This window comes from Anas acuta, chromosome 8 (assembly GCF_963932015.1).
Source record: "Anas acuta chromosome 8, bAnaAcu1.1, whole genome shotgun sequence".
Taxonomy (NCBI): domain Eukaryota; kingdom Metazoa; phylum Chordata; class Aves; order Anseriformes; family Anatidae; genus Anas; species Anas acuta.
Window position 1 is genome coordinate 10,926,074 of NC_088986.1, and position 27,477 is coordinate 10,953,550.

At 44.7% G+C, this 27,477-nt stretch overlaps 1 protein-coding gene across 9 annotated transcripts in view; it reads right to left on the reverse strand.

Annotated features, from left to right (window-relative positions):
- The window catches only part of ST3GAL3 (ST3 beta-galactoside alpha-2,3-sialyltransferase 3), a 175,852-nt gene that overhangs the window by 15,432 nt on the left and 132,943 nt on the right, over nt 1-27,477 (reverse strand). For all 9 annotated transcript variants that reach the window (XM_068689688.1, XM_068689689.1, XM_068689687.1 and 6 more), the window contains one exon: nt 8,890-9,036. In XM_068689688.1, coding sequence (XP_068545789.1) covers nt 8,890-9,036 — 147 coding nt within the window. The remainder of the gene's footprint in view (nt 1-8,889; nt 9,037-27,477) is intronic.

Sequence of the window (27,477 nt, forward strand, 5' to 3'; positions counted from 1 at the left end):
TTAGCCTGCTTCCTGCAAAGCACCTTGCACAAAAGCAATGGCTCTTGTTTGAGACTCCATGACCCAGCTCTCCACCGGAGTATTGCAGGGCAGGACTAATGCCAATGGTCAAACTCCTGTCCCACAGTTTTGCTATCCTGAGAACAGGGCAGCAGACGAGCTGGAAGACGAGTCACAGTGGACACATTAGTTTTCTGAAATCAAAAAACACGTAAAAGCTGGATTCCAGGTCTACACATAGTACTGACCTGCAGCTAGGAGCCAGGCTAATGAGGCATACTTGTCCCAAATGGGCCACCACACCAGAGTAGCAGTGAGGAACAGTACAAATGCTTTATTTTAGTGATGGCAAAAGCTGTAAGGAGGTCCTTAAACAGCTCTAGAAGATGGAGAGGAGACCAGGCAGAGCCAGTGTGCACTGACTCCTTCCTGTGCTCAGAGACACCCCCACAGGCAAAGGGCACTGTCCTGTGCCACACTCCTGGTCCAGCATACTGGGAAGTCATTCAAAGACTGCTGCTAGTCCTCTGAGTCGGGACACCCCTGACTGTCCTCTTCCTGCTGCTGACTTGCCATTTGCACTAAAGTCTATCCTCAGCCCTTCCCATCTCATCTGGCTTCTACAGTGCTGCTGGACGGTGACACTCTTGTGTGTCCAGATGAACATGAGTGCTGTGAAGGATGTGTGTTTCCAGTGTAAAACCCCAGCTCACAGACGTTTCTAACTCCCCTTTAACCAGATCAATCTGCTAAGGTAGCTTTACCCCAGGGGCTAGGGAGAGGCTGAGAAATCCACCCACATATCTTATCATTATTTGTAAGACATCCAATACCGCCATATCAAAGGTATCATGAATTCAGAGGGCATGCTCAGACAGTCACCGAGGGTGACAGCCTCTCAGCTGAGATGTAGAAACCAAATGCGTGCTTACATCTTGTGTGTAAGAGGGGTTACCCTGTACCAGCAAGCAATGCTATTGCATTTCACCCATGTTCACAGCAGACTGGGAACGCACATGTTTTGAGTTTCTGCCTCGCATTCAAAGGAACCCGCTTTTGGCAGCACACTCCTGATTGCCTGACCATGTCCCAGGACTGATGTTTTGCAAGGAAAGAACTCCACCCGTACCTAGCTGAGATGAGCAGAGCTGGGAGCACAACCCATGTGCTATGGAGAGCTCAACACGTTCTGCATAACAACGCGCTGATGTTACACTAATATGCAAACGTGAAAAAATGCAAAAATTGCTCACGTCTAAATAAATGATCATTAAATTCAAACATCTGCAATGCAACTGTAACAGTGCGCATTTGAAATGAAAAGACCTTACTACGTCCTCCTGGGCCAGCTCTAGATGTTAGGAAAAGAAAGGCAGAGTCGTTTCGGTTTTGCTGTTTACCTTCATTTTATACTGACCACGTCTGCCACAAACAATATTGGTTTTATTCTGGTTACTTTAGTTAATTGTTAATTCACTAGTCATCATAAAATCTCAAGGATGGGTTTAAAGAAAAAAAAACAACAGAAGAAGTTTACTCAGCAAGGATAAGAAAATTCCACTAAATTTCAAAGTACACAAGAATATCCTGTCTTCCCATGTGTGGCAATTCAAATTCAGATATTCAGATATTCTCAGCTTTATGTTTTACATAGGAAATGACACTCAAATGTCGCTTGAATTGCATCAGCAGATACGTGGACGTGCCACAAAACGTTTCCCTTAGCTGAGCTATAGTTACAGTGTCCAAAACACAGCGAGTAAATGGTTATGTTTTTGAGAACATGTCATTGTTGGAGAATACGATGGCGTTGACACCACCCACACTTACACGGGGCCCATTCCCACGGTACAGCTCAAGGGAGACACGGGGTCTTTGCCTAGAGGGAATTTAACTGGCTAAGTTAACTTTCAAGAGCTAACTTTCTAATGTGAGTCTTGCAAAACCACAGAGAATTAATCATACTACCCAACCTTAATGGGAGGACTGCCAAACCACCATAACTTTCTTTCAAGTATATTCTTATTTCTGTCTGGAGAGTGACTGATAACAGAAATCAAAAGTGAACTTCCCTTTGGTCACCAAATACCTGCTTCACTTTATGTATAAATCCTGCAACAGCCTTTATGGAAAAATTTGAGATAATTTTCTAATCTACTTCTGTCCTTTAGTAGTTCCTGGCATCCCAGTATCTCCGTACTGCCTGCTGCTCTGTAAAATGATTAAAATACTAAAGACTTCCTAACCTCCAGATTTATGGCAAATAATCTGTTTAAGACCCAATACTATCAGAAGTTCAAATTGTGCCCTTAGCAAAATAATTTTGTGTAGTCCTAAAATCACATTCAGAAACAGATGATCTGATGACAGTTTTTAATTAAGCGATGCCTTATTTATATTCATGCCTATGGGCGCTACAGCCTATTACATTTGTTCCCCTTGAAGACCAAGATTTGTATCCACTTACACTTTTACTGCTGAAATGAAGCTTCACATCCTGCTGCTGCAGTGAGATCCACGAGGAATAGAAAAGACCACTTAGAAAATTCTTGCAGAAATTATCATCCCTGCTATTCACTGAGTGCAGTGGATGCACCAAGGCAGAGCCCACCCTTAGTAATGGCATGGTTTATAGAACCACGAAGAAAAAGAGAAAACGAATACAAACTCTGTGTGCACACAGATGCATGTGGATCAAATGCACAAAACCGGGTGTTTGCCCCAGACTGCTTACGTTGAAGAGGAATCAACCATCAGACGGATTAAACGGGAACTGGGGAATTTGAGAGACTGGGAGGGAAAAAAGATGGAGCCAGTATGAACAAAAGTATAAAAGCAGTGTGACTGATGGTTAAGCACATGTCATTTTTAAGTCAATAGAATTCTTTGGTCTTGATTTGGTGTAAACTATAGAAACCGAGCAGTTTTATCCTGTGACACTGTGCTGAGTTTCTGTTCCACCTGATCTCTGCTGAAAATGAAGCACTGCATCTTGTCCACCTGGCACAAGAAAGAGAAGGACCTGTAGGATCTAGGGACAGATCCTGCGCTGTACTACAGAGAAGCCAACCCAGCAGTGTTCTCCAGATCCAGAGGAAAGGGGTCTCCTCTTTTCTCAGCGGAGAATTGGCAAATGAGAGGGAACACATATCAGAGAGAGGGAATAGTTATAATTATTCTCTGGCTGCATCTACGCAGCTTCCAAGCTCTCCTGATTGTTTGATGGCATTTAAATTGGTTTGCTGCTAAGCTCTAATCTGGATCTAATGAGCCAGTATAGCCTACAGGGCAAGCTGGGGGACAGGTCACTCCAAAAGAAGCTAGGCATCCTGGACACGGTGTGCCAAACCCGGCTTGCTATGCCCTGCACGGTGCGTCAGTGCTATCTCAGCACACACACCCTTGTGCCGTGCCCCAAAGACATACCAAAGCAACCACCACACCTCTTGTGTTGAGTTATGAAAATAAAACTTTCTCAAACACCTGAGCAGGCCTCTTGTTATTTTAGGCCATTACTAGGGAAAAAACAATCCCAACATTTCCCCTCAGGGTTCATAATCCTGTCTTCCTGCTCATGGCGCTGTACGTGCCCGGGTACTCCTGTACTACCAAGCAGTGCTGCTTTCAACCAGATGGCTTGGCAATAACCGAGAAGCGTACCTGAAAACATCTTAATGCTTAAAAACGTTTGGCCTACACGTCCCCGGTGTGTGAAGCTGTGCCAGCCTCCTGTGTGTGAGCAACACTCAAAGCACCTGGTGGCCCGTGATCCACTAGGCCTAGGCTAGACTTCCACTTCTGCTGGGACGGTGGATATTCCAACTAGGCCAACGAGGTCCTTGTTTTGGAGAGAAGGGTTCATACACCTATGGTAAGGCCTCCTGCACAATCCTTCTCTTCCTCAGCCCTGGCCACAACAGGGCTGGACAGGCACCTGGTCAGGACCGATACACCAGAGGAGGCTGGTGAAGAACACTGCAAGCTCCATGTGCTGCAAACACAGCCAGGCTGCACCACCAGGTGAGGGAACCAGAAATGTCTTTAGCAATACAGCCAGATATACGACAGGTTCTCCTAAATCCTCCTCCATTGTTCTCTGCTGTGAGAGGAAAGATGAAAGGTTTGTCTTCAAGACATTGCTGTTTAATCTTCCATTGGACCCTCTGAGGAGACCTTCTACTCATAGAAATAAAACCAAGACGTTCAACAAGATGAACACCCACCCTCCTTTGGACTTAATGGAGGCTGAGCATCACCTCTGGACCCGTGCCGGAGATCCAGTGCTGGCAACTCAAGCAGGGGACTGTAAATGTTTTTTGCTTGGTGCATGTGAAAATCTCTTAGTGCTTTTCATTCCATGCCTGGGTCACTCCTGTGTCACTGCCTTCTGGACTGGAAGGAAATGACTGCTGTAAATCTGTTTTTAGAAATATCTGACTCCCTTAATATGTTAAATGAATTCCAGTTATTTATGGGATTTCACTTAGCACAGGGTAAAGTATATTGGATTGTTCAGACTATTTCAATTGTTACTTTTTTAAATAGAAGGGTGATTGCTGCTAAATAAGAAATTCCCCCCCAATAATACCACACCTAGATACTCAAACTGTTTTGACTACTACATTAATTTGAGGGAAAACTTGAAAAAAACGCTTACCCAAGAAAAATTGCTACCATAGTTTTATCAGTTGCAGACCTGATCACTTAATAGCAATAAAGCTTTAAAAACAGAAGAAATACAAAATAAAACTATGAAAAGCCATCACATGCTGTACAGAACAGCCACTGCATTTTCTTTTTGTTCATTTATGTTTGCCCAATGTGAAATGTGAAACAATGTGAAAAATACTTTTCGCTTCCCCTAGCTGGCAAGTTCGGAAATACGTCACAGAAGGGAATCTAGCATCACTTACTGTGACCAGATAAGTGCCTGGCATTCTGTGCAGCAGTCCCTGTCACAGGAGATTCCATAGCTACCTTCTTCCTTGTACAGAATCAGCTACAATATTGGGCTTCAAAAGACAGAACAGAACATCTCCAACACTTCCTTCACGTCCCGTAATTTTCCCTTGCTGTAAGCACAAGGGAGCCTCCAGAACCGGCAGAGTTTGCAGTAGAGCAAAATGGAAAGGCTAGGGACCTGAGCCTGGAGACACGACAAGCTGCACAGCAGCTTCAGTTTAGTCATTTCACTGCTGAGCTCCTGCACAACCTAGCCTAAGCCTAACACCTTTGATGGCATCTAACCTGATGCACAAGCTCTGATTTGCCATTTGTAATAGAGCACTTTCCCATTCAATGCAAAGAGTGTTTCTTAAGGACTGAAAGATTTAACAGAAAGCAACCAAGGGCATGACTTTACTGCATTAGCTGCTCTGTGGTAACCATGTATGTGCTTTACCAGGGTCATCACTGGCATCCCCATAAAGACTGCCTGTCCACTCAATGTAACAGCAAAGAGAAGCCCTAGGGCACACAGTGCTAACGCTCCAGCATCAGAGGTTAATCCCCAAGTGCATGTGGGCTGTCAGCACTCTGCGGAGGTGCTAATCCACGGTGGGGTACCTGATAACACTCCTGCACATGGCCTGATGGCAGTTCTGCACATGGCTCCTCCTTTGGCAAGTTGGTGCTGAGGCTGAGTGAAGTCCAGAGGTGGATATTTTACCTTCCTAATGAGGTCTATAGACCCGGACAGGATCTCCAGGATTTTCAGGATAGGAACAAACCAAGGCTTACAATTCTGGGCAGCAGAATTTAGTCTCAGAAGAAGTTAAATCATAAGCAGTTTCTTGGATGCACTGTACCAGCAGAGAGAAACACAAGCACCACTCTGCACTAGAGTCCCTGATCAGAGTCCTGACAACTTGTGTCACCTGAAACGCCCTCCCAGCCTCCTCTTACCACGGCTCAGCAGCCAGAAAGTCACTGCTTAAATGGCCCTGAGTACTACAGAGTGGATAGGACTATTCAGTATAGAGTAAAAAGCACCACAGCAATAACCATCGGATTGTTTTACATGCAACAGGCAATGCCACCTCTGAACTGATGTTTGTGCTTGCCCCCCAGTAATCTGTCTGCAGTGTAAGGTAGGTTATTGCATGCCTGAATTACCGGCTGCAATGCCACAGCTGTTTGGGTTCAAGCCCAAAAGACCTGTATACACAGAACTTCCACCAAAACACAAACCACAGGCATACACCACTGTCTAGTTAGTCAGCCAGGCCTGTGCCCACTCATTAAGAGGATTCTTTAATCAACAAGATTAACTCATTTCTCTTGTATTAAACCAGCTTCAGGCATTGACATGTCTTTAAATTTCCCCAGATGCTACTAGGATCCTACACTGAAGTTCTTTATCATCATTTTATCCCAAGAAAAGAGAAGTCTCTATGGAGTAAGAAAGAGCTCTCCCTTTTCTGAAGACTTAAGTAAACGGACTGAGAAAACTGAAAAGCTTTACTCATCCCAGAGAGAAGTCACTGCTCGCTGTGGGTGACCAGTTTTGCTCCTCACTCAGACTGCCAGCCACCAATACCACAAGCTCAATCTAAATACATCTGAGTTGCACCCCCCTGCTATCCTCCAGAACCATCTGGCCCAAATTATATTATCAAAGCAGAGGCTGTTACTACATTCAGCCTTTATTGAATCCTGGGAAAAACGCTTTGAGATCAGCCCTGAACTATTTTACTAGCTCTCCTCAACCTTGCTGAAAAAGCCACCAAATTACAAAGTTAATTGGCAGCACATTGTTACCATATGTGGTGTGCAGGAGGCACACTGAAGTTTATTTAGGCATCAGGACCAAAGAGGAGTGGAATATTACTGCCCTTTGTGAGGATTTCATGTCGGCCTCGATTACTGATCCTCCAGCCCTGATCCTCCTGTGTGTAGCTTGCCCACCACACCACCCTGCTTTTCAGCACGGAGGCACCAACCTGCCCCCATCCAGGTTGCTTTTTTCTTGAGTAAAGTTTCCCAAGCCGTCTTGCAGCCCTACAGCATGACTGAACCCAAGCAGCTATGCTCTGCAGCTGCTATATGAGCTATGTTCACATAGCTTTCTTGTGGAGCAATGCTCCTTGCTCTAGCTTGCCTCACAGGGCCAACTCATCTTGCTGGATCTCTCTCAAATCATTAATCAGAGTTGGATTCTTGGTCTACATGGCTCTGATTTCCATTATTCCCATTTAAATTCTCAGAGAAACAAGGTCAAATCTGTATCACCAGGATTCTCCTCAGCCTCTTTCCACTGGCAGCAGTGGCTTCCTTTGAAGCATTCGCACTGATGCAGCAGCGTTCACTAGAATGAAGTCCAATCAGCTCTGTAACACCAGTCTATAGTTGACATCTGCAGTAAAATTTATACCAACAGGCTACAGGTACTCTCCCCCTGTTCTTAAACTCTGACAGAATCAGTATATTAAACCGTCGTTGCCCAGACACACGGGGTCTACTAACATCCTGGCCCCACACATGTACCTGCACCTGCAGAGCTCTTTCTGCCCCATCTCAAGGAACAAACTACAATTTACACAACCTAGCAGGGGTCATGGGCAAAGATTGCTTGCCTTAAAGCTCCATAAACTATTTTTTAATGCACTTTCATGAAGTGAAACATGAGGTTTCAATTTAGTTGCCTTCATTTCCCAATCTGATCTGTGTTAAACAACCTATCAAAACCTCATAAACTTCAGTTCACAGCATTTTCATTTCCGGATTCTCTCCTCTCCTCTCAGCTTAAGTAATATCTTGCGTATTAAAATAACGTGTTTAAAAATAAAAACAAATCTGAAAAAAATAAAAGCAAAGTCCTGATGATTTCTGTCCCTCATTGGGGCATCAGTCCTTATTTTCTGGAACATGAATCAAGACCACATCCTTCTAAGGATAAGTCACGGAGAATGCAGAGAGGTGAAGTACACTAGATCCTAGCTGAAGGGAATATTTGGGTAAGATACCCTCAGTACTTGGAGTGAAAATCCAGTGTTTCCAGGACCATACGACAACTTCTGTACATACGTAGGCAGCGATGCCAGAAGCTCTCATTTTGAGAAGAATGATTCTCTGTGGCTGAATCTGTCTGCACATCTTGCACACCGCATTTTAAGCAGTGGATTTCTTACCTCCAGGCACCCACCTACTTGATCTTCAGGAAATAAATTTCTCTAATATTGTAAAAGAATTCACTACATAATTAGAGCATGGAAAATAAGGCACTATTCTGTCTAGTCCAAATCCATGCTGTGACACTGCAAATATCCTATAATGATAGGGATACTAGAATGATCACAAAGGTGTTTTGTTAATAACTATGACCTAAAACTATATTTACGTTGTTTTCTTCTGTAAGCTTTTACATCTAAAACCTGCCACTGTAAGATCAGAATTTCTTAGGTTTCCTGTTTCATAATCAAACCTTTATACTCGTTTACAGTAAACCTGGGATACAGAACCAGCAGAGTGATATCAGTGATTTTAGGCTGCAGCCTCCTTGAGGACAGCAAATTATAAAATTGTGGCATGACCTGCACCACGTCCAGATGCACTGAGGATACAGAGAGCAGGGTTCCTCATTCCTTTTGGGAAGGAGCCACACAGAGAAGTGCTCTTCTAGCAGGCTGCACATGGCAGGAAATCACCCAGCTGGTGCTGGAAGCCTCAGAGCTGCCTCCAGAAAAGGGGCTTTGGAACAGCCATCTCCTGGTACCAAAAAGGAAGGATCTTGCCTTCCCTTAAGTAGGCTGAGCGCTGCCCCCACAACAGAGCCAAAGGCCCTTCCCTTCAATTGTGGAGGCCAAGAGGAAAAAGAACAGCAAAATCCTACTGCTCTGCTGCTTGTTCTCGCCCTTCCCCTTGGTTCTGCCTGCTCTGTTTTATACCTACCCCTCGGCCCATGAGGCCGTTGTTGAAAGGCAGTCCAATGAAGCTGAAAGCTGCCTCCTGGATGAAGTAGGGATTCAGGATACGTATCTCATGAGGCTCTCTCGGGACGCGGGTTGCGACTGACTTCCAAAAGCCATCAGAGGCACTCTGGTAACAAAGAGAAAAAAAGAAAAGGCAAATAATTATACACAAAAAATAGCAGATTGCTATTATTCTACTAAAATACACTACTGGCAGCAGTTCCCGCTGTCACTGCTCACTGCCACAAGGCACTGGTATAAGCTGCTGGTGGGAGGCTGCACCCTGGAGGGGTGATGGCATCCTCTGCAGATCCACGTGAGCTAGGCTGGATGACGAGTGTAAGGAAAACAGAGGGGCCTGGGCTTCAGCATGAATAACCCCCTCCCCGGTGCCACGTTTTCACTCCTATTGGCACTTCAGCTGGTCTGATTAATGGCTTAAGCATTCCAGCACACGCTGTGATCTCTCCCACCTGCCTGCAAGGGGATGCACTCTTGGATAGCAAATGTTTTAAAGAACATTCAGAGAAGGAAAAATGACCGCACAGCTCTGCTCTGTGTGTAAGCTGCATACTTCCTACGTTATCCTAGATTTATTACCTTCTGTCAGGTTTTAGGTGAATTCAGTCATAAGCTTATAAAGGTGCCATACAGTCTTGTGAAGGGCCATGCATGTTCATAGCACAAGGAAAAAAAAAACACATTATTTTTCCCAGTGTATATTTATTTAAAGCCTTCACCCTGCAAAGTGAGGTGGGAGAACGCTGGCCTGGAATTGTTGCCCTGCTCGATAGCCTTGCCTAGAGGGAGGCTTGTGTCTCTCTGCCACATTACTGCAAATCTGTGCTCCCCCTGCTCCAGCCACCATGGGACGGGCACAGCACCGCTCCCAGAGCTGCCAGGTGCTCCTTGTTCGTGGACTTCCAGCCCCATTACATCCTCCTGTTTCACTGCTCTTTGGGTTAAAAACGCAGAGTGAGGCAGAGGGAGGATAGCAGGAATGTTAATCTGCTGACAGCTCTGGCAGGGGAATCCAGTTCAATCCCTTTCTCACATCTTCCCTGCGATCTCCCAGGCAAGCAACAGACAGACATTAAACTCCACATAAAAACCACACTCTAGGTAAACAGCAAGCCATTATTTACACCAGTTTGGGGTTGCTTGCAGCATAGCAGTGATTTTACAGTTGCTTTCAAGGCACTTTTGAAAATGTTAATGTTCTCCCACGAAATCCTCAGGAGCCTCCCATGGCCAGTAGCGACCACCCCTGTAATTACTGATGGTAATTATGCCACAGCCCATGCCGACTGCTGCTCTCACACTGCTTGTACTGAGCACAGCTTGTGTGAGCTCTCACAACACGTGGCACCAAGCACTTACAGAGCCTTCCCGTGTAGACCACTCCCATGTCTAGTATCTAATGGCCATGTCCATATTTCATACTGAATTTCAGATCCCGAAGGAAACTTTGGTAAATGGCTCTTACCTTACAAAAAGCATGAATACAGGCAATTCATTGAAGAAATAAGGATACACGTTATCGAAATCAATAGTCTAAGACAGCCAAATGCCACCGATGCCCTGTTTTGGTCCCACCTCCAAGCTGCCCAAACACAATACACTTTTGCTGCCCAAAACAAGGATTCTGAGAGTTAAAGTTCACACGCTGACAACGGTAAAGAGCTCTCAGGACCCTAAATGGAAAAAAATTCTAACTAATACTCGTGTTCTTTCATCACAGTTGAATTAGCAAGAATGCCTGCAGTCAAAGTGATCTAACACTCTCCATTACAACACCACATTTTCAACCACTGAGTGTTCCTACCATTTTTGAACCAAAAGTACTGGAAAAAAAAATCCTACTTTACAAATGTTAACGAAGTACTACATCCATTTGACCAATGGATTTGAGGGATCTGGTATGTCAGCCGAGTTTTGTATCCTTGTGAAAATTCATTTAAAAATGGATAAATATTAAACCTCCAGAATTTCCTAAGAGCACACGTAAAGCAAAGGTCTTCCAGTTCCAGGGAAGAAGAAAAAAATTTCTCAGATTCCGCTTGCATTAAGCATGCTCCAGGTCTCACAGAAACAAAGATGATAAACAAAAATCTTGAACAGCTACTCATTCGATGAAACCATCTGATCATGGTTTCAAGCAGACACTTCCTGGAAAAACACCGTGTGATCCTGAAACTAAAATAAATTTGTAAGTTGAGTTAAGGTTTCACGTGCAGCTCTAAATAAGGCATCGCTTAAATTTTGCAAACAAATCAAAGGTCTGCCAGGTATTTAAAACAAAACTGCCTTTTGTTTGGATTCAAACTCCACAGAAGATTCTACAGAAGTTCTGGTCGTTAAGGAGCTTTTATTTTATTTTATTTTATTTATTTTTTACATTACACATATATAATGTTAAAGAGAAAAAATAACAAAGCATAAAAAGTCTCAAGACTTTGTTGTTGTTTGAGCAATTTGGGAAAATGTAATTACACACATCACAGTTGCTCATTTTGCCAGTGCTGTGTGAACCTCTAGGGCCAAATCTGTGCTCCTCACCATCAGTTCAGTGCAAGTGCAGCACCAAGACGGATGCTACCCATGGCATACACCTGTCCACTTTGGTCCTTTTGTTGTGGCTGTTTTCTATTGTCATTTATCCAGAGTGTTTCCCTGGCTACTTTCCTTGGCTGTCACACAGTTCTGAAATTGTTCTGGTCTGTCCTTTTGGTCTTATTTCTGCATGCTCAGTGCTGTTCCCTGAAACTTTTCTGTGCAATTCCCCTTAGTTTAATGAGGGACATCTCAGGTCATCTTTCATTTTGGTATGTTTTCCATTTGTAATTTCTAAAATAATTCCAGTGAGAGATGGGGAGTCTCAGCAGACGGCTCTCATATTTCTACCTACACAGTAGGCAAAGCCCTGGGATTTTCCTTACTCACAAAGAACTAAAAACTGTTTTCCTGGCTTATAATTACTGAAATTCTCAGCCTTGTGGTTTGGCTCCGCAAACCCTGTAATTTCGAGCTGCATCTCGAGCTTTGTGGTTTTGTTCTGCAGCTTGTCACTGGCAGGCTACGAAACAAAGCACCACCACGACTGCAAGCCCCGGGAGGCTGCTCCCCTGACGCAACCCCCTTCGGAGCCGCACGGTCGGAAGCGCAGCCCGTGCCAAGGCTCCTCGCTACCGCTGATGCTCGGCTACGGGGCCGCTGTTCTGCCTCGTGGAGATGTTCGGTCTGATTGGACACAGATGTTCGGCGAGGTTTCCAAAGCAATCGCTTCCCGTCGGGGAACTCTGTCCCTTCTTTAGGCTATTAGGAGAGACGGAGCAAGAGCAGGAGCGGCAGGCGCTCGGAGGGAAGGCAGGAGCTCCCTGCCAGATCCAGCAGCTCACAGCCGTGGTTTGAGCTGGGGGCATCCCCCTGCTCCAGCAGCTAAGCCTGCTTCCTTGCAGCGCTTGAAGACAGGTCTCTGAGGACACGGTATCGCTCTTCCCGATAACCATTAGGATAATGAGTCAGAAAGTGAGTCTGAAAACTGCTTGGGCAATGTTCCCACAGAACCTCGTCACCTCCTGGCGCTGACACGGGGACCTCGGGGTTTAGGCTGAAAAAAACATCCCCATGTTAAATTCCCACCCTTATTATCTGTTGGTATTACCGAGCACCTGGAATCTTAGTCACTGATCAACATGCGTGGTGCCAAGTGCTGCCTAAAAGAGCTTATAGCATAAGCATAAAGAAACAAGCAACACGGGGAGAGAGGAGACAGGAGAGCGTGGCTGAAGTACAAGTCTCTGTGGGCCACAGCACTTCTAAGCAATCCTGGAGCGTTTTCAAAATTGTATAATTGGAAAGGACACCACAAAAGGTTTTAAAGAAGACTAAAAAGTAGCAAAAATCTAGATGGGTCAGGGCTTTCAAGCCAATCTCTTGCACAGCTCTCATCCAGGGAGAGCAGCAGCAATATCCCCTCAACAGACTCAGCTCCGGGACCTCAGAGAGGTGCAGCATGTGAAATGTCAGAGATGGCAAGTTATAAGGAAGGGATAAAACATGGCACACCTCACCTAACAGCTCCAGGGGCAGGGCAGCCCAGCTACAATCCCTCATTCTACCTACTCAAAGAAGTACTGAACGCTAATGAGGACAGATGGTTTGTTGCAGGCTGGTTTTGTCTCCGTTCAGTTTTCCATCTCCTGTTCCCAGATTTACCAAGGTGGATCACATCGAACACGAAAATAAGATATGGAAACTCAGACCTTTAGTCAAGAAGTATGTCTTAAAGGAAGTTACAAACAGCTAGGGGCTGTCTCACAGAATAACTGCATTTCTGATATTTATGCAAAATGAGGGGTAATGTTACGGCACCTTAATGACACAGATGATCCCTCTTCTGTACCTCTGTACTCTTCTGTACTATTAGGTTTAGGAGTGCAAGAAGCATCGCTCAGGAAGACTTTTAAGTCTGATGGGAAGGGGACAGAGAGGCTCTAAAGGTCAATTATGCATCACACAAAGATGAATTAGGTCCAGGCATGCAATGCTGTGCTGCAGATCAACAAGAAAGATGACAAGACTGGAGAGAGAACCTATGGCAAATGGAGATTACTGCTCTTTCAAACCCTGGTAACACCAGAGACGGAGGGGCAAGAAGGAAAGCAAAAGCCAGAGAATGACATGGCAGTCACGAGATCTCTGAGTGCCTCGGAGCACTTGGTTCACTGAGATCGCTGCCCCCACCCAGGCTGGAATGCAGTTATCCTGTACCCATCACCCACAAGCACTCAGTGCCACGCAAACACAGGGTACCGCAGCAATCCATCCGCAGAGGTTTCTGAAAGGTTTCTGCTCAGGCGTAACTGGATTAAATACGGAAGGTGTGCTTTTCCTAGAAAATAACCATCTTATCAGCCAACTATGCATTTCTCAGAGGTCAAGTAGACATGGAGGCCTATAAAATGTTCTTCTACAAGTGGTAATATAAATGAAGTTTCATCATTTCCATGCATTATCAAAGCAACGAGGAATTTTTAGCAACGAGAACAGAAGTCCTGAGAGCCTGCAATCCAGGTTGATGGTCATCTGCCAGACCCACTAGCCCACACTTGATATATATTTACCCAACTTTCTCAAAGCAATGGAGAACCCCTCACCACCCTCTGTACACAGTTCCAGTGGCCAGCACTCAAATCTCTATTTTGTTCTGCTCTTACCTGCCCTGCTGAAAAGCCCTCTCGCCCTGCCTGAAGCAGGAACATTGCACATTGTGCTCACTCCCTTATCTTGTCCCATCACCAAAGGAGATGCAGCTCTTGGAGCACCCAACATTATGATAATTTTAATCCTTATAATTGTTGTTTCTTCTCTCTGAACACCCTCCCACTGACTAAGTCTAAAATCAAATGGTTATAATTTCCCAGGCCGTTCCCCAGTCAGCACGCCCCATCTCCCAACAGCCTCACAGCACTATCAGCTAACATATTGGCCAAGAGGACTCCCAATAGGTTGTAAACCCCTCAAATTTAGTTTTTACCAATGTTTCTCAGTGTGCAACCCAAAGAGATTTTCTACCCAGAGAGTTTTCAGAGTTTTCAGTGGCAAAGACAGCAGCAAAGCAGGATGAAGACAAAAGCACCGTTTAACACATAGTGCTTTTTAAAGACAAAAACCCACCATAAAACAAAAAATAAAACAAACAAAAAAATCTAACCATGCTTCTTCGTAAGTTGAGCTAATAATAAATACTTCACTGCATTGGCTTAGAGATTAGTTTCTGAAGGTTTCATAGCCAGGTCGAGATCTCTGCATGAAAACCACAAGAGAAGGGAAGCTCAGCTCCAAGTGGGAGTTGCAGACTTTAAACTCTGCGCCCAACACGTGGGCTACATGGAACAGGGAGCTGCTGCGTCCACAGATATTGGCTCTGAAAGCAGAAACTGCAGCAGTGACAAAAGCCATCTGGGAAGCCAGCGCTGATGCATTACGTATCAGTTCAGTCTTCTACACTACAGCATTCCCATGGCTGCTAGTAGCAAGTTTCTGCCCTGTTGGCATGCAAGCATGTATTCTGAATAAACAGCAAAGTATATACAAATAGCCCTGCTGCACTTCATTTGAACTTTGGGTGTGATGCAGCTCACCTACAGACACAGACCTCCTGCACTGCTCATCTGCAGTCTGACCATTCCCAAGACTAGGAAGCACGAGGCCAAGGCCAGCTCTAATGAGTCAGGAGAGCAAATTTATTCTTGGATGATCCATGTTGCAAATCCAAAGCAATTCCTGTCCTTTTCATGTACTTCTACATTTCAATCGGTGTAATTGAGAGCAAAATATGATTCACAGTTGTAAGACAACAAAATGCTGTAGCAAAAGACTGTGTCCTCTGAAGAAAATGGAACTTGGAACATATCAGATTGGCTGCAAAGAAAACTAAAGATTAATCTGATGAATACTGCGTTTCACAAGTCAAAGCATAGATGATAGCTCACATACGGTGTATCAGAAGATGTGCTTGCGCTATGTGCAGATAGGGTGATGGATACAGACTCTTTTGTTCAAAACATAAGCTGGATTTTGAGCCAAAGCTTGAAGAAATATTCCTGTTTTGAAATATCTTAGGAAAGACGGAAGTTTTTAGTAAAAGCAATGGATTTAGATAATTTATGTTTGTGTTGTGGTTTGTCGTCCATTAATAATAACCCTTTAATGAAAAAATATCTAAAGTAGTACAGTTTCAGAAAACTCCCAACGAAGAACAGGCCCTATAATATTATTACTATTTAGGGGATATTTTATAACCATAGGGGACCAGTCCATTTAATTCACTATTATTTTTATTGCATAGTTTATGAAATGTCATACTCACATAACATCTATTAAAAGAATACCACGGCTGAAAGGCCAAATCCACATGTTAGTAAGCGCTGAGGCAGGACAGCCCTGCAACTTCAGAAATTCAGTATTTCTGTTGTGAACACTGACTTTCTAATTTTCCCACACAAGTTTTCTAATATTGCCATACATCTAAGTGCTTTACAAGCAATATTTTGATATTTACAGCATCTCTGCAGTATTTGGCATCTATCACAACATTTTACAGGGGAGAAAACACACTGATGAATGCCCAGTTTCCACCGCCTTCAGATGTTCAATTTCAGATACCTTATCCTCAATTCTCAGAACATTTTCAGAACAGTACAACTTCATTTAGCTTTTCCTGCTGCTGAACACACACCTTTCCTGCACATCTGCCTCATGGGACTTAAACTGTGTTTGAAAATTTCTGATCTAACTTGCTCAGCATCACAACAGTCATTCAAAGGCTGACTGGAGGAGGCCATTCTTTCTCCTCTGCTCTCTCCTCTCCACAACACGTTCCACGGCTTCTGCAGATGCTCACACCAAGGCTGAACTTCTTCCACGACAGAAATCAGACTAAGTCTCAGTGTCCCCCTCCACTAGATAGACAGCAGTACTCCAAGAGCGAGGACAACATTATTATATCCATATTACGAATAACATCTGCACAGGAGAACTGAATTAATGTTGAAAACACAACGTTAAATTATTTGCTTTTCTTAGCTTCTGATGGCTTGCTTTACAACCATAAAGCTCTTTAAAAAGTTTTACAGTGTAACTCAATACATTCAAAAAAATCAACTCAAGAAAAAAAACCTCCATCAAGTGGAGTAATTGAACTCAGAGCACAGTCCTCTAAGTGCAACTACAAGCCCCGGTAGGCTATTGCATTCTAGATCAGACATTAGGGAAGGAGAATGCATCCTCTTACCAGATCCTGAACTATTCAATCCTGACAAAACTGCATGCTTGCAGTTCCCTGCCATCCCAGGACTCATCACCCTCAATCTCCGAGACTCTGCTTTGCTCTCTTGCCACGCACCAGCCCAGGCTGCAGGGAAGGGGGCTCCCGAGGATACCCCCTGCTCTCTCTGCTGCCCTAAGGGTACGGAAAGGGCACCTGAGCAAGGCAGGCAGTGCTCATGAAGCCTGGTAGGATGGACCGTGCTCAGTTCACTCAGAACTGAGTTGCCAGCATCTAACAGCCCCCATGGAACGAAGTGCTGTTGATTTTACAGGATTTGCAAGGGCCCCAGCAGGCTGCCATGGGCCATAGCCTGGCCAATTCCCAGCGACTGCCCTGAAGAATTAGGGCATCATCAAAATGGGGTGGGAAAGTTTGTGATTTTTTTTTTTTTTTTTTTTTTTTTTTTTGTTTCTTAGAGGTAGAAAACCTGCATTTTTGTTAGCCTTAACCTGGGAGACAGCTAAATTACTTCAGCTGAACTTTCCAGCTGAGCCAAACATGTGGCATGGAAAACATCAGCTCGAAGGTGAAAGTATAATGAAGTGATAGAGTCATTTTCCTAGTTGCTTACAAAAGAAAACCTAAGGTGATCCCAACTATAAGCACAGCTACCTGTTCTACTTATAACAGTAGGCTAGAAACAAATTAAAGAAAGAAACAAATTAAAGAAAGAAAGAAACAAATTAAAGAAAGAAAGAAAGAAAGAAAGAAAGAAAGAAAGAGCACTGTCTTTATAGGTTTTGGTGGCAAACACAAGGGTATCCCAGGGCGCTTGAGGACAAGCCATCAGCAAAGTCTTTTTAGGGAGCAGAACTAGTTCGTGAGTTTGAATACAAACAAGATCTCATCTCATTAAACAACACATATTTAGACTAAACTCTTGGCACATTACAACAAAAAAAGCTAAAGAATCACCACAGTAGAAATTATGGCCTAGAAACCCTCATCACTTTCTGAAGTTATCTTAAAGAGAGTCTCCAGGGAAATTTTCACATTGTTTTTACAGCAAGAGTACACAAAAAAGCTGTCTTCTCCTATTTTGGCATCTCTGCTGAAACGAGAAGCCAAATAATTTCTATGTTCACTGAGTGTTCGTATAGAACATATACAAATTATCCAGCATCCTTTAGAAGGGGAAAGCAGAAAGGTCAAAATAACAAGAGTCTGGGAAGATGCCAGGAAGCTCCTGCCCTGCTTTATTGTCACGACTTGCATTAATAATAGGTGTTTTACAAAAGATGAGTTTTTTTGTAACATTATTTAATATTCTTAAAAGACGATAATTTAAATAAACTGTCATCTAAACAGAACATTTACATTGGAGAGGTTTTCCAAACAAAGCACTGATTGCCTGAGCCAGACCCACTATTTGCCATACTTGTCAGTAGTGGGCAAAATTAATTTCACTGAAAATGGCCAGAACACAACCAATCAACCAGCTGAGAAAACCTCCTGAGTTGACCTAGCAAAAGCCTCGTGCACCCATCAGCTTGGCCATTTTCCTCCAGATGTAAGCTTCCTATTTAAAGAAAAGAATATAAAGAAGATATTAATGCTTCCACAAACCTGGTCCTAATAAGAAGGGAAACACCCTTTGACATATTCCATAAACTCACAACTGTAAGAATCTAAATACTGCCAAAAAAAAAAAAAAAAGCAAGATTTTCTCAGAGTCTCCTTCTTGCTTAGTACCTACAGTGGAGTGGGTTGTTTTCAATCCAGTTGTTGAGTGTTTGCATTAAATAACTGCGTGCTGTGGCAGGAGAGAAGCTGAATCTAGAGATGAGCTCTGGGGGAGGAGGTGAGGGATTTGCACCCTGTGCACATCTTCCTCTGCTGCTGGAAGAAACTGCTTTCTTCTAAAGAAGAACCAGAAGCACCGCGCGCAGCTGTAGCACAGGGGGAGAGATAAATTTGGGAAGATAAAAGCAGGCAGGGAGTTTAGTTACCTCGGTGTTTATTATAGCTAACTGGAGATATAGATCAACCCCCTGTCCTGGAGCCCTCGGTGCTTCGAGGCAGAGACAACATTACAAATTGCTCAGACAGCACTAACTATGCAAGTAATCCATGTAGGCCGCCAAGGAACACATGTGTTTCGGGCATAAATTGTCCAATCTATTCCTTTCTGAATTAACATCTGTCATCATGACACCATTCAAAATGACTGAAGACTGGATCATATTAACAACCACACATCTTGGATAAATATTTACTGTTCAAACTTTTTTTTTTTTCAGTTTAAAGAAAAAAAAATGTAGATAGCAAAATTCCTGGATTTGTGAAAGGGAGCGTCTTTTCAGCCACTGATAGAAAGCATGTGATTTTATTTACAAAATCAAATCAATGCTTCTCCCCCCTCTGTGAGTCCTCCTGCTGCACATGGGTGAACTCACAGCATCCTGTGGTGTTGCAATGCTTTCTGAAGGGCTCTTCTGGGGGATTTTGTTATGCTGGAGGTTGCTCACCTCAGATTCCACGAAGCCTTCTCCCTCAGGACACAGCAACAGAGCTGGCTGAGCATGCATCGGGAAGAGAAAAAATTGCAGTGAACCCTACACACAACTGAATGAAGCAACTAACATCAACAAAAAGCTGCCAAGGGTACTACTGGCTTGCTATCCTGCTCCTCAGAGTCAACAAATGGGTCAGAGAGAGTGAAGACAGGGGTTCCCATAGGTCACAGTAAAGGATGGCCAGAAGGCAACACAAGTATGCAGCTCGATCCTGGGTACACCCATGCAAAACAATCTTCCCAGACACTGGATTAAATCTGTATTTCAGAAGTTGTCAGGAGCCAATGTTTGCCTCTGCAGGTATGTCATTTGAGTACTATAAATCCATATCTCTAGGAAATTACATCTGTCCAGGCTGATTTTATCTAGCTTCAGCTCCTAGCCACCACATTCTGCTGTTTCGTAACTGCACAGCTCAAAATGCCAAGGGAGATCCTGCTGACGTCCTCCTGGATGTCCTGTGGAGCAGGGAGCGGTGCACCCGCCTTCGGGGATTTCTACCAGCCCTTCACTCTCCCACAAGTCGAGCAGGACTTTACCAAGACATCCAGTCTCAATTTTCAGACTTCAAATAGCAGCAAATTCATCAAGCCTGTAGGGCAGATGTAGCACAAGTAATTATACTGATACAAACGTGCTGCCTTTTTTGGTTGTTTGCCTCGCTTCAGATATTCTTCTTCCAACTAAATTAAAGAGTCTTTTGAGGGAAAAAAAAGTTTCTTCTTTTGTAGATACAGAGAGACTATAAGTAAATCTCCCCAAAATCTCATGTATAAACTAAATAAATTGAACCCAAATCTCTTAGGCTAAGGGAGGCTTTGCAGACTTCAAATGATTCTTGTAGTTCTTTCCTCAAGTGTTAACACAGAACATCTTTATTCCACTAACACTTGCACGAACGGCTGATACCCCTCTGGGCGACGTCTCCATTTCGCTGTTGTCGATGTTCTCTGACTTTTTCCATGTGCTGGATTCACAAAGCTCTGCTCCGGTACGGCTGAACATCTGCTGCACACGTGGGCAGCGCGAGATCCTCAGCAAGCAGGGGCTGCACTGGTGGTAAAGCCATGCACGGTGGGGTGCAGAGACCCCACGCAGCTGCACGGGAGGCCAGGTGGAGGTGATGCCGTGTGAACTCAGCACTTAGCTGCTCATCACGTCTGCCAGGTGCCCGATCACATACGTATGGCCCAGTGAGCATGCATGTCTTGGCCAGCAGGGAAGCACGCAGTAGGCAGGGATGAAACGGAAGGCAGGGGGTATTTATGAGGTGGAGGAAACCTGAGAGAGTTGTGGTGCAAGAGGGAGGAGGACATAAATCACAGGCGAGAGGGTGATTTTGTTAGCTCTGCTGTTTATGGAAGGGCGCCTTTCATCAGAACCAGCCCCAGATTTGGGATGAAATCCTTTGGATCGCTTCAGATACTCCAAGTCTGTGTTTGATCGCGGCAGCTACCAGTCTAACCTGAGTTTACATGCACTATGACCTTGAAATGCACCTACTCGGATTTGCATAATGTCGATGTCTAAATACAGCCAGTGCCTGCCAAAGAGGGAGAGTGCAACATGAGCACCCTCTTGATGCTTTTTCAAGACAGCTGCATTAGCTCTTCACTTGGCCCTTGCTCACATTAGCTTTTCAAAAGAAGGAAATGGGGAAAAAAAAGAAACTCTTTAAATTCTCCATTTTTTTTTTAAACTTTGTCTGAGTCATGGATGGATGGAGAAGGTAGGAGTGTCAAATGCTCGGAAAAGGCAACTATCAGCTGGATGGCAGCAGACATCAGAAGAGATTAATTAGAAGACGACAATTTTAGGAAGAAGTTGTCTAAGGATAAAGCAGGATGGTGAGGCAATCCCAGAAAGGATGCCTAGTAGGGCTATGATTCAGCCTTTTCAGGCAGTAATTCTGCTTTGGTCTCTTCATTTAAGAATGATGTGAAGGAAGAGGAACTAGAGAAGAGTATTCAAGTCACAGCTAGGATTATTGAGCCAGAAACGAAGATGATGCTGTCTTGGCAGATATGGGATAAAGGTTCTTTAAGGACTACTGAAGCCTAGAATGAATAAATGCTTCTTATCTTCTAGTGGGAAGAATAGAGCAAGGAAGACTGAATTTTGTTAATGGCAAGCAAAGCAAGGGAGAAAAAAGGACAAAAGCTATGTATACTGTGGAAATGACTGGAAGGGCAGGCATACCAACTCAATCTTAGTTTGAAGTTTTAAGGAACATCTGTCTAAAATTGGAGTCATCTATGATGTTAGTCCTGCAAATACAGACTCTTCTCAAAGGCCAGATACCTGGAATTTGTTCACCCTGACAATAATGTACTTATGGATATTTTTCAGTTTTCTTCATCTGCCTCAGAAGCTGAGGTGAACGTTGCTACAGACTTGGGGATGTGACGGCCACCATATCCAGGTGGACAACTTATCGTGCAGCATGCATCCACCAGATGATATCGAGTGCCGTGCTGGCACACTGCAATGGCATCAGAACAGCCCCTGTCACCAGCTGATGGCTGATGGTGTACCTACAGCCACCCTAAGTATGCCTGGGTGGGAACAGCTCTCAGCTATGCAGTGACCTGCCTAATCTTATTACGCCGTTGCATGCAGGTATGTATGAAGGGCAAGCTCCAGCCTGCACCTTCCATACCAACAACCTTCCTCTGGGAATCTGGCCAGGAAGTCTCCCCCAAGGCCCATGTTGCAAACTGGGTCATTTGTCTGCTGAGGTTCCTGCATGGTTGTCACCATGGTGCTACCTGAAAGCTACACGGTACAGAACCAAGATCTTCTCCCTCTTCTGGTCAGCAGGGGCAAGATTGTTTTATAGCGTACCCACATATTTTCCAGACTCTCTTCTCACCAAGACTGGAAAAAAATTGGCTCACCTTCTCTAACATGGCACCGGTGTTCACCTTACGTCTTCTGGAAACCACTCGACTCCTTTGGCATAGCAAGGGATTTATTTTTAAATGTGCAAGTCTCCCTTGGTTCCCTTGGGCCATTCCTAGCACTGCACTGGGTCCTGACCATGGGGGCACAACCCCTCAAGCAGCACAGGCTAACAAGAAAGAGAACAAAATGTAAAATGAAAAAAAATATATATATATTTTACACAGAATATTTTCCACAGAAGAAATGACGCAGACTCTCCCACTTTTTCCTCAGCCACGGACTTGGTGGGAGCCAGAAGAGCCTGCTTCTAGCTTTATTCTCTTAATTCTTTGCTTCAGCATTTAGTAATGGTTCAGCTGCCCCAACCCAGGCACTGACCCATCCTGACGATGCGGTAAGGTATGTCTGCTATCAGCTGCTCCTAAATTCCCCCATCCTCTGAGTGGCAGTGGTCTTTTGCACTGTGTGCTTGGACCACAGGACAATGAAGAGGCTTTCTCGCCTCTCCCCTGGCACAAGCCTCATCATGTCCTTTATGCATGTTGGCTGCCTTACTCACCAGCCATGCCTTCCTACGTTATACTTCTGGGGGATTATTAATAATGGCTATTTAGAGAAAAAGTCAAATTCATAGAATAGGACAATCCTTAAGATGGCTTCCCAAATCAAAAGCTTACTTTTATTAATGATGGAGCAGCAAACCCAGCTTCTGTCCCCTTCCACCAGAGGCCAAAGAGGGCAGGAGGACACAAGGCCGTGCTTATACAGGATCAGGCAGCATAACTCTGTACCCAAACTTCACAGCCATAATGTATTAAGGCAATGCAAAACAAAATATTTTAAAACAACTGTTTGGGAGGAGGCAAGAGAAAGAAAATATTTGCAGTCTAGAAGCAGACTTCGGAGTGAAACTGTTAGTGGCCACTCCATTTGTCACCACGGGCAAGTGACAGGGTCAGAAAGAGCAGGTTCTGCCTCCTCAGCTGGACCCAGAGAAACTGCCTGCTCAGGGGCTGGGCTCAGGCTCTAAACTCAATGGAAATATGTGCATGTGGGTGAGGTTTTACTTGGGTTGGACAGCAAGAAGAGACTCACAGCCTCTCTGTTGTCCTCTAGCTGTTTGGGGTAGCATCCTGGCTCCTCAGATGATCAGGGATGCAGAGCAGCCCCCTTGCAAGGCTATTTCGGATTCCAAGGAATCCCCAGTGTACTACGAGGCCATGACGTTTGCCGACTGCCCTAGCAAACACAGAGCGTGACAAGGCCATTGAGGGAATGGTGACAAGGCCATGAATGGAAGAAGAGAATCTCTAAATAAAGGCTGAGCAGACGGCGAGAGCTCTGGCAGCGGTCAGGCCTTGGCTCCAGCACAGGCAGGCTGATCGAGGAGGGAAGGTGGCGTAGCACTGCAGCAGGACTGGAAGCAACCCGCTGACTTAAAGCAGAAAGGTAGCTCCAAACAAAAGGTTAACAATAAATAAATCTTCACTGCCACCACCTCTGCAAGAGCGACAGGCACGTGCTGGGATGAGGAAAGAGGGGTTATCTCCTGCCCATTGCTGGAGTCTCAGCAGCACTGGAGGACGGCTGCTTTGCAGATGGCATCGTGCGAGCTGTCAGAGGCATGCCCCTGCAAGGGACAGACAGACAGCCGCGCCTGGCCTCGCTGGCAGGCAGGTGCTCACTCGCTCCTATGACTTTCACTATCAAAGAGAGCCTCGAGGTGCCGCGGGCGCTTACTGCACAAGTGACTCTTTCTGGCAGCGGCTGCAGAGATCCCTGCTGGAAGTGTCCGCGGGCTCATTACCGCACGAGAAGGAAGCATGCGAGCTGCCAATTTCTCGTGAAACCTTTGCCCTCACTTGGCTGCATTGCTGCCATGTGCCAGATGTTCAGGGAACTGAGCCCTACGCAAACAAGAGAGTTCCTTCTGATTCACTAATGATAGGCAAAAAAAACACCCTGGAATCAGCCTCGGTGCCAGCTTGTGATGGCTGGTTTGCATAATTGCTGCTTGTAAATTCTTCTGTTTCAAAAGCAACTACCCGGAACGCAGTGAAGAAACTTTCAGCTTTTGACTATTATTTTAATCCTTCCCCAGGAGAATGGAGAAGGGAAATATACAGCAGAAAAAAAACCCACTCCGTAATTCCCCTGTTACTTTAGATGTCCAGGAAGAGCTCCTGTGACTGGCAAAACCCAGGTGATGCAAGACGGTACAGCTGTGGGAAGGAGCAAGGTGGATCACGAGATGGGTGGGTAATGGCTCTTGGGACAATAAACAGCCCAGGAGGGAGCACAAGTGTTGAGAGTGAGTGTCCGTAAGTAACCACTGCTGGGGATGCACTACCAGAAGCTGTTTGATCTGAGCAGGGGTGCCTGGCACTGCCAGCAGCCTCTTGCAGCAACGACTGCAAGTCAGCACTGCCAGGCCAGCCACCAAAGACGCACGAACAACTCACATCTGTGGCCTTTCTGCAATAAGTCTGGGGCTCCAATCCAGGTCCTTTCCCCTTGTCCGTCTAAATACTGGGTTAAGAGTGGTGCAATCCTCCCCCCTCTGCTACACGTCACCTTTCTCCATCCCACACCCTTTTCTCCCCATTTACCTGCAACACGTGCAATGATTTGTTCCTTGAGTTTAATGCTTGTCAAAGGATTGAAATCAGATTACCAGGGTTTAACTTGCCCAGATTCACCCACCTTTCCCCTAGTAATGTACAGGTCTATACTCTCCAGTGATGCAGCACTGCCCTAACTTGCTACAGCCTTGCAATTCTGAGCGCCAGCTCACCCAGAACTCTGATGCAAGTTACCTTTGCTCTGCTGATGACACAGCACAATCATTTAGCCAAGCCTGTCCTTTTTAATTTATATTAACATTTTCTCAAGGTTTCTTTTTCTTTCTCTTTCTCCCTCCCCCCCCCAGCTTCCATACATTTTAGTGAGAAATAAAAAGTGGCTGAGCTTTTCCTTTTTCTTTGGTCCATATTCCAGTGCTCCTCTTCCTGTACACAGTGTACACTAAATACAGACAGGACACTGGCGCATCATGCAAGTCTCTGAAAGGTTTTCATCTTACTGAATGGAAGGCATCAAATCCTCTACCTTACTGTTCTGCTGTTGCTTCTGCATCACACTGTTTCTTTCCTTAAGACATCTCCTGAAAATCCTCCTCTCCACAGAGTAAAGCACTTATCCCTTTCTCAGTGTGCAAGTGTTGCCAAAAGACTAACATAACACAGAGCAAATCCCTCTCAGCTGCAGGGAGAATCAGCTTATCTGACCACTGACCCTGGTAATAAATAGCCACTCGTCTTTCATTTACTCCCTCTCGGATAAACTGCCTTTGATTTCACTTACTTGAAAGAGGACTAAGCAAGGATCCCAGTGCCTGGCCCAGAACCTCCGGTCATGCAGGTCCAAGCAGCTCCAGGACTGACAACGTCTGAAGAAAATCAGAAAGTCTCAAATCCCACCCACGACTCTACCATGGAAACATGCAGTTGCCATCAGAATTCAGGAGCAAAGGAAACAGAGGGGTCAGAATCTGACCCATTTTTTGAAGGACTGTGTCCATTCCCACAGCAGTCATGTTCTTCAGAAGGATGCTTTAATTTCCCTCATCTCTGTCCTGAGGTCGGAGTCCTGGCTGAAACCACTCGTTTGCAGCGGGGCTGAAGTCTAGCAGAGGGACAGGCCTAATCTCAGACAATGAAAAAGCAACAGTGGTGTACAGAGCTCCTAGATCAAATTAAGCATCTCAAGATAAATCCAGGAAAGGAAAAATGCCCCTTTTCTCCAGACAATCAGCAGAGAGAGAACCAGAAACTTTCCACGGAGAGCACTGGGCAGGCATTTGTCATTTTGAGCTTACCACACACTGATAAAAATACTAGCACTCACTACCAGAACAAACAGACGCCCACGCCGTATTCCCGTAGCACTGGTGGTTCTCCATCGGGCCAGTTCTTCGAGCTAAGAGACAGCACTCTGTGCATCAGTCTCCGTTCGAAAAGGCAGCTGTGCTAGCCACCTGCTCGCAGCCACAGCCAGCGACAACAAGATCTCAGCCTCAGATAGGGAGAGATCAGATTAGAGAAGACAAGACAGATGTTTTCCAGACCTGGACCTCATCCTAAAATATTCAGTGAACTGGTTCAGCAGCCTCAAAACCAGTGATGATTCCCTTTGGGAACTTATGTGGAACAGGTAGGGTGTCAAAGGATTGAAAATTGGACAAAAGTAGTTCCTAGCACTAGGAAGGCAAAAAAGCGAAGAGACTTGATTTATGGTATAAATTCTCAGAATAGGAAAATTAATTATAGAAAATAAAGATAAAAAACCACTGAAGATAAGTACTAATCCAGGAGGATTTGTCAAGAGCATATCACTACTCAAGAATAGTATTTTATACAGGAAAAACAGATTTCCTTTCTTTTCCTACATGAAAAACATAGGAAGAAGCAAGGCATGGTCTGGAATTCAGTAAAGCTTCTAACGTTACTTTCACAAACATGCCAAAGAGCATTATTAATGACACTACTGTGATATGAGTTCTAAAGTGGCCAAAAAAAACCCTAACCAGGAGGAATTCTCAGTGGGCTCATTGTAGAAATGAAGGACATATTACATTGGGGTCTTCCTATGAACCGATTCTGTTTAGTGCTTTCATTATCAACCTGGATGATGGAGTAAAAAAGTATGTTTATTAAAATGCAGAGGGCATGGATTTGGAAAGAATGGCAGGTATATGGGAGAACTCTGCAGAGAGAGACCTGGAGGCAGTATGAGCCACAAGCTGGACGCTCACCTGCAGTCCCATGCCACCGTGGCAAAGGCAGACACAACAGCGGATGTATGAAGTGTGAGGACTGCAAGGCCAGTGGTTTGCTCCTCTCTATTTCATGTTCTCTGTACATTTGTGACAGTGCTCTTTAAGAAAAATATGAATCAACTGCAAGCTTTCAAAAGAGCAACAGAAATTAAGAGATCTGGAAAACATCACCTACAAGAACTAAAAAAAAAGTAGTGTTTATTCCAAAGAAATGAAGGATAAGGAGCCAACCACAAGAGCATTCAAATAACCTGCAATGTGAGAAGCTCAAGTTCTTCCTGCGCTCTGCCAAGCTGGGCACTGAAGCATTCAGTTATGATGACTGCAATCGCTCTTCCCAGACTTCTACCAAGTTTTAACAAACTGCTCGCCATATCTTTACGGGACCAGGGGACGCCACATTACAGCCAATGCTGCATGACTGCAAACATCAGGTGGAAATTTAATTTGTTTTGAAGCAAACCAATCTGTCCTTTG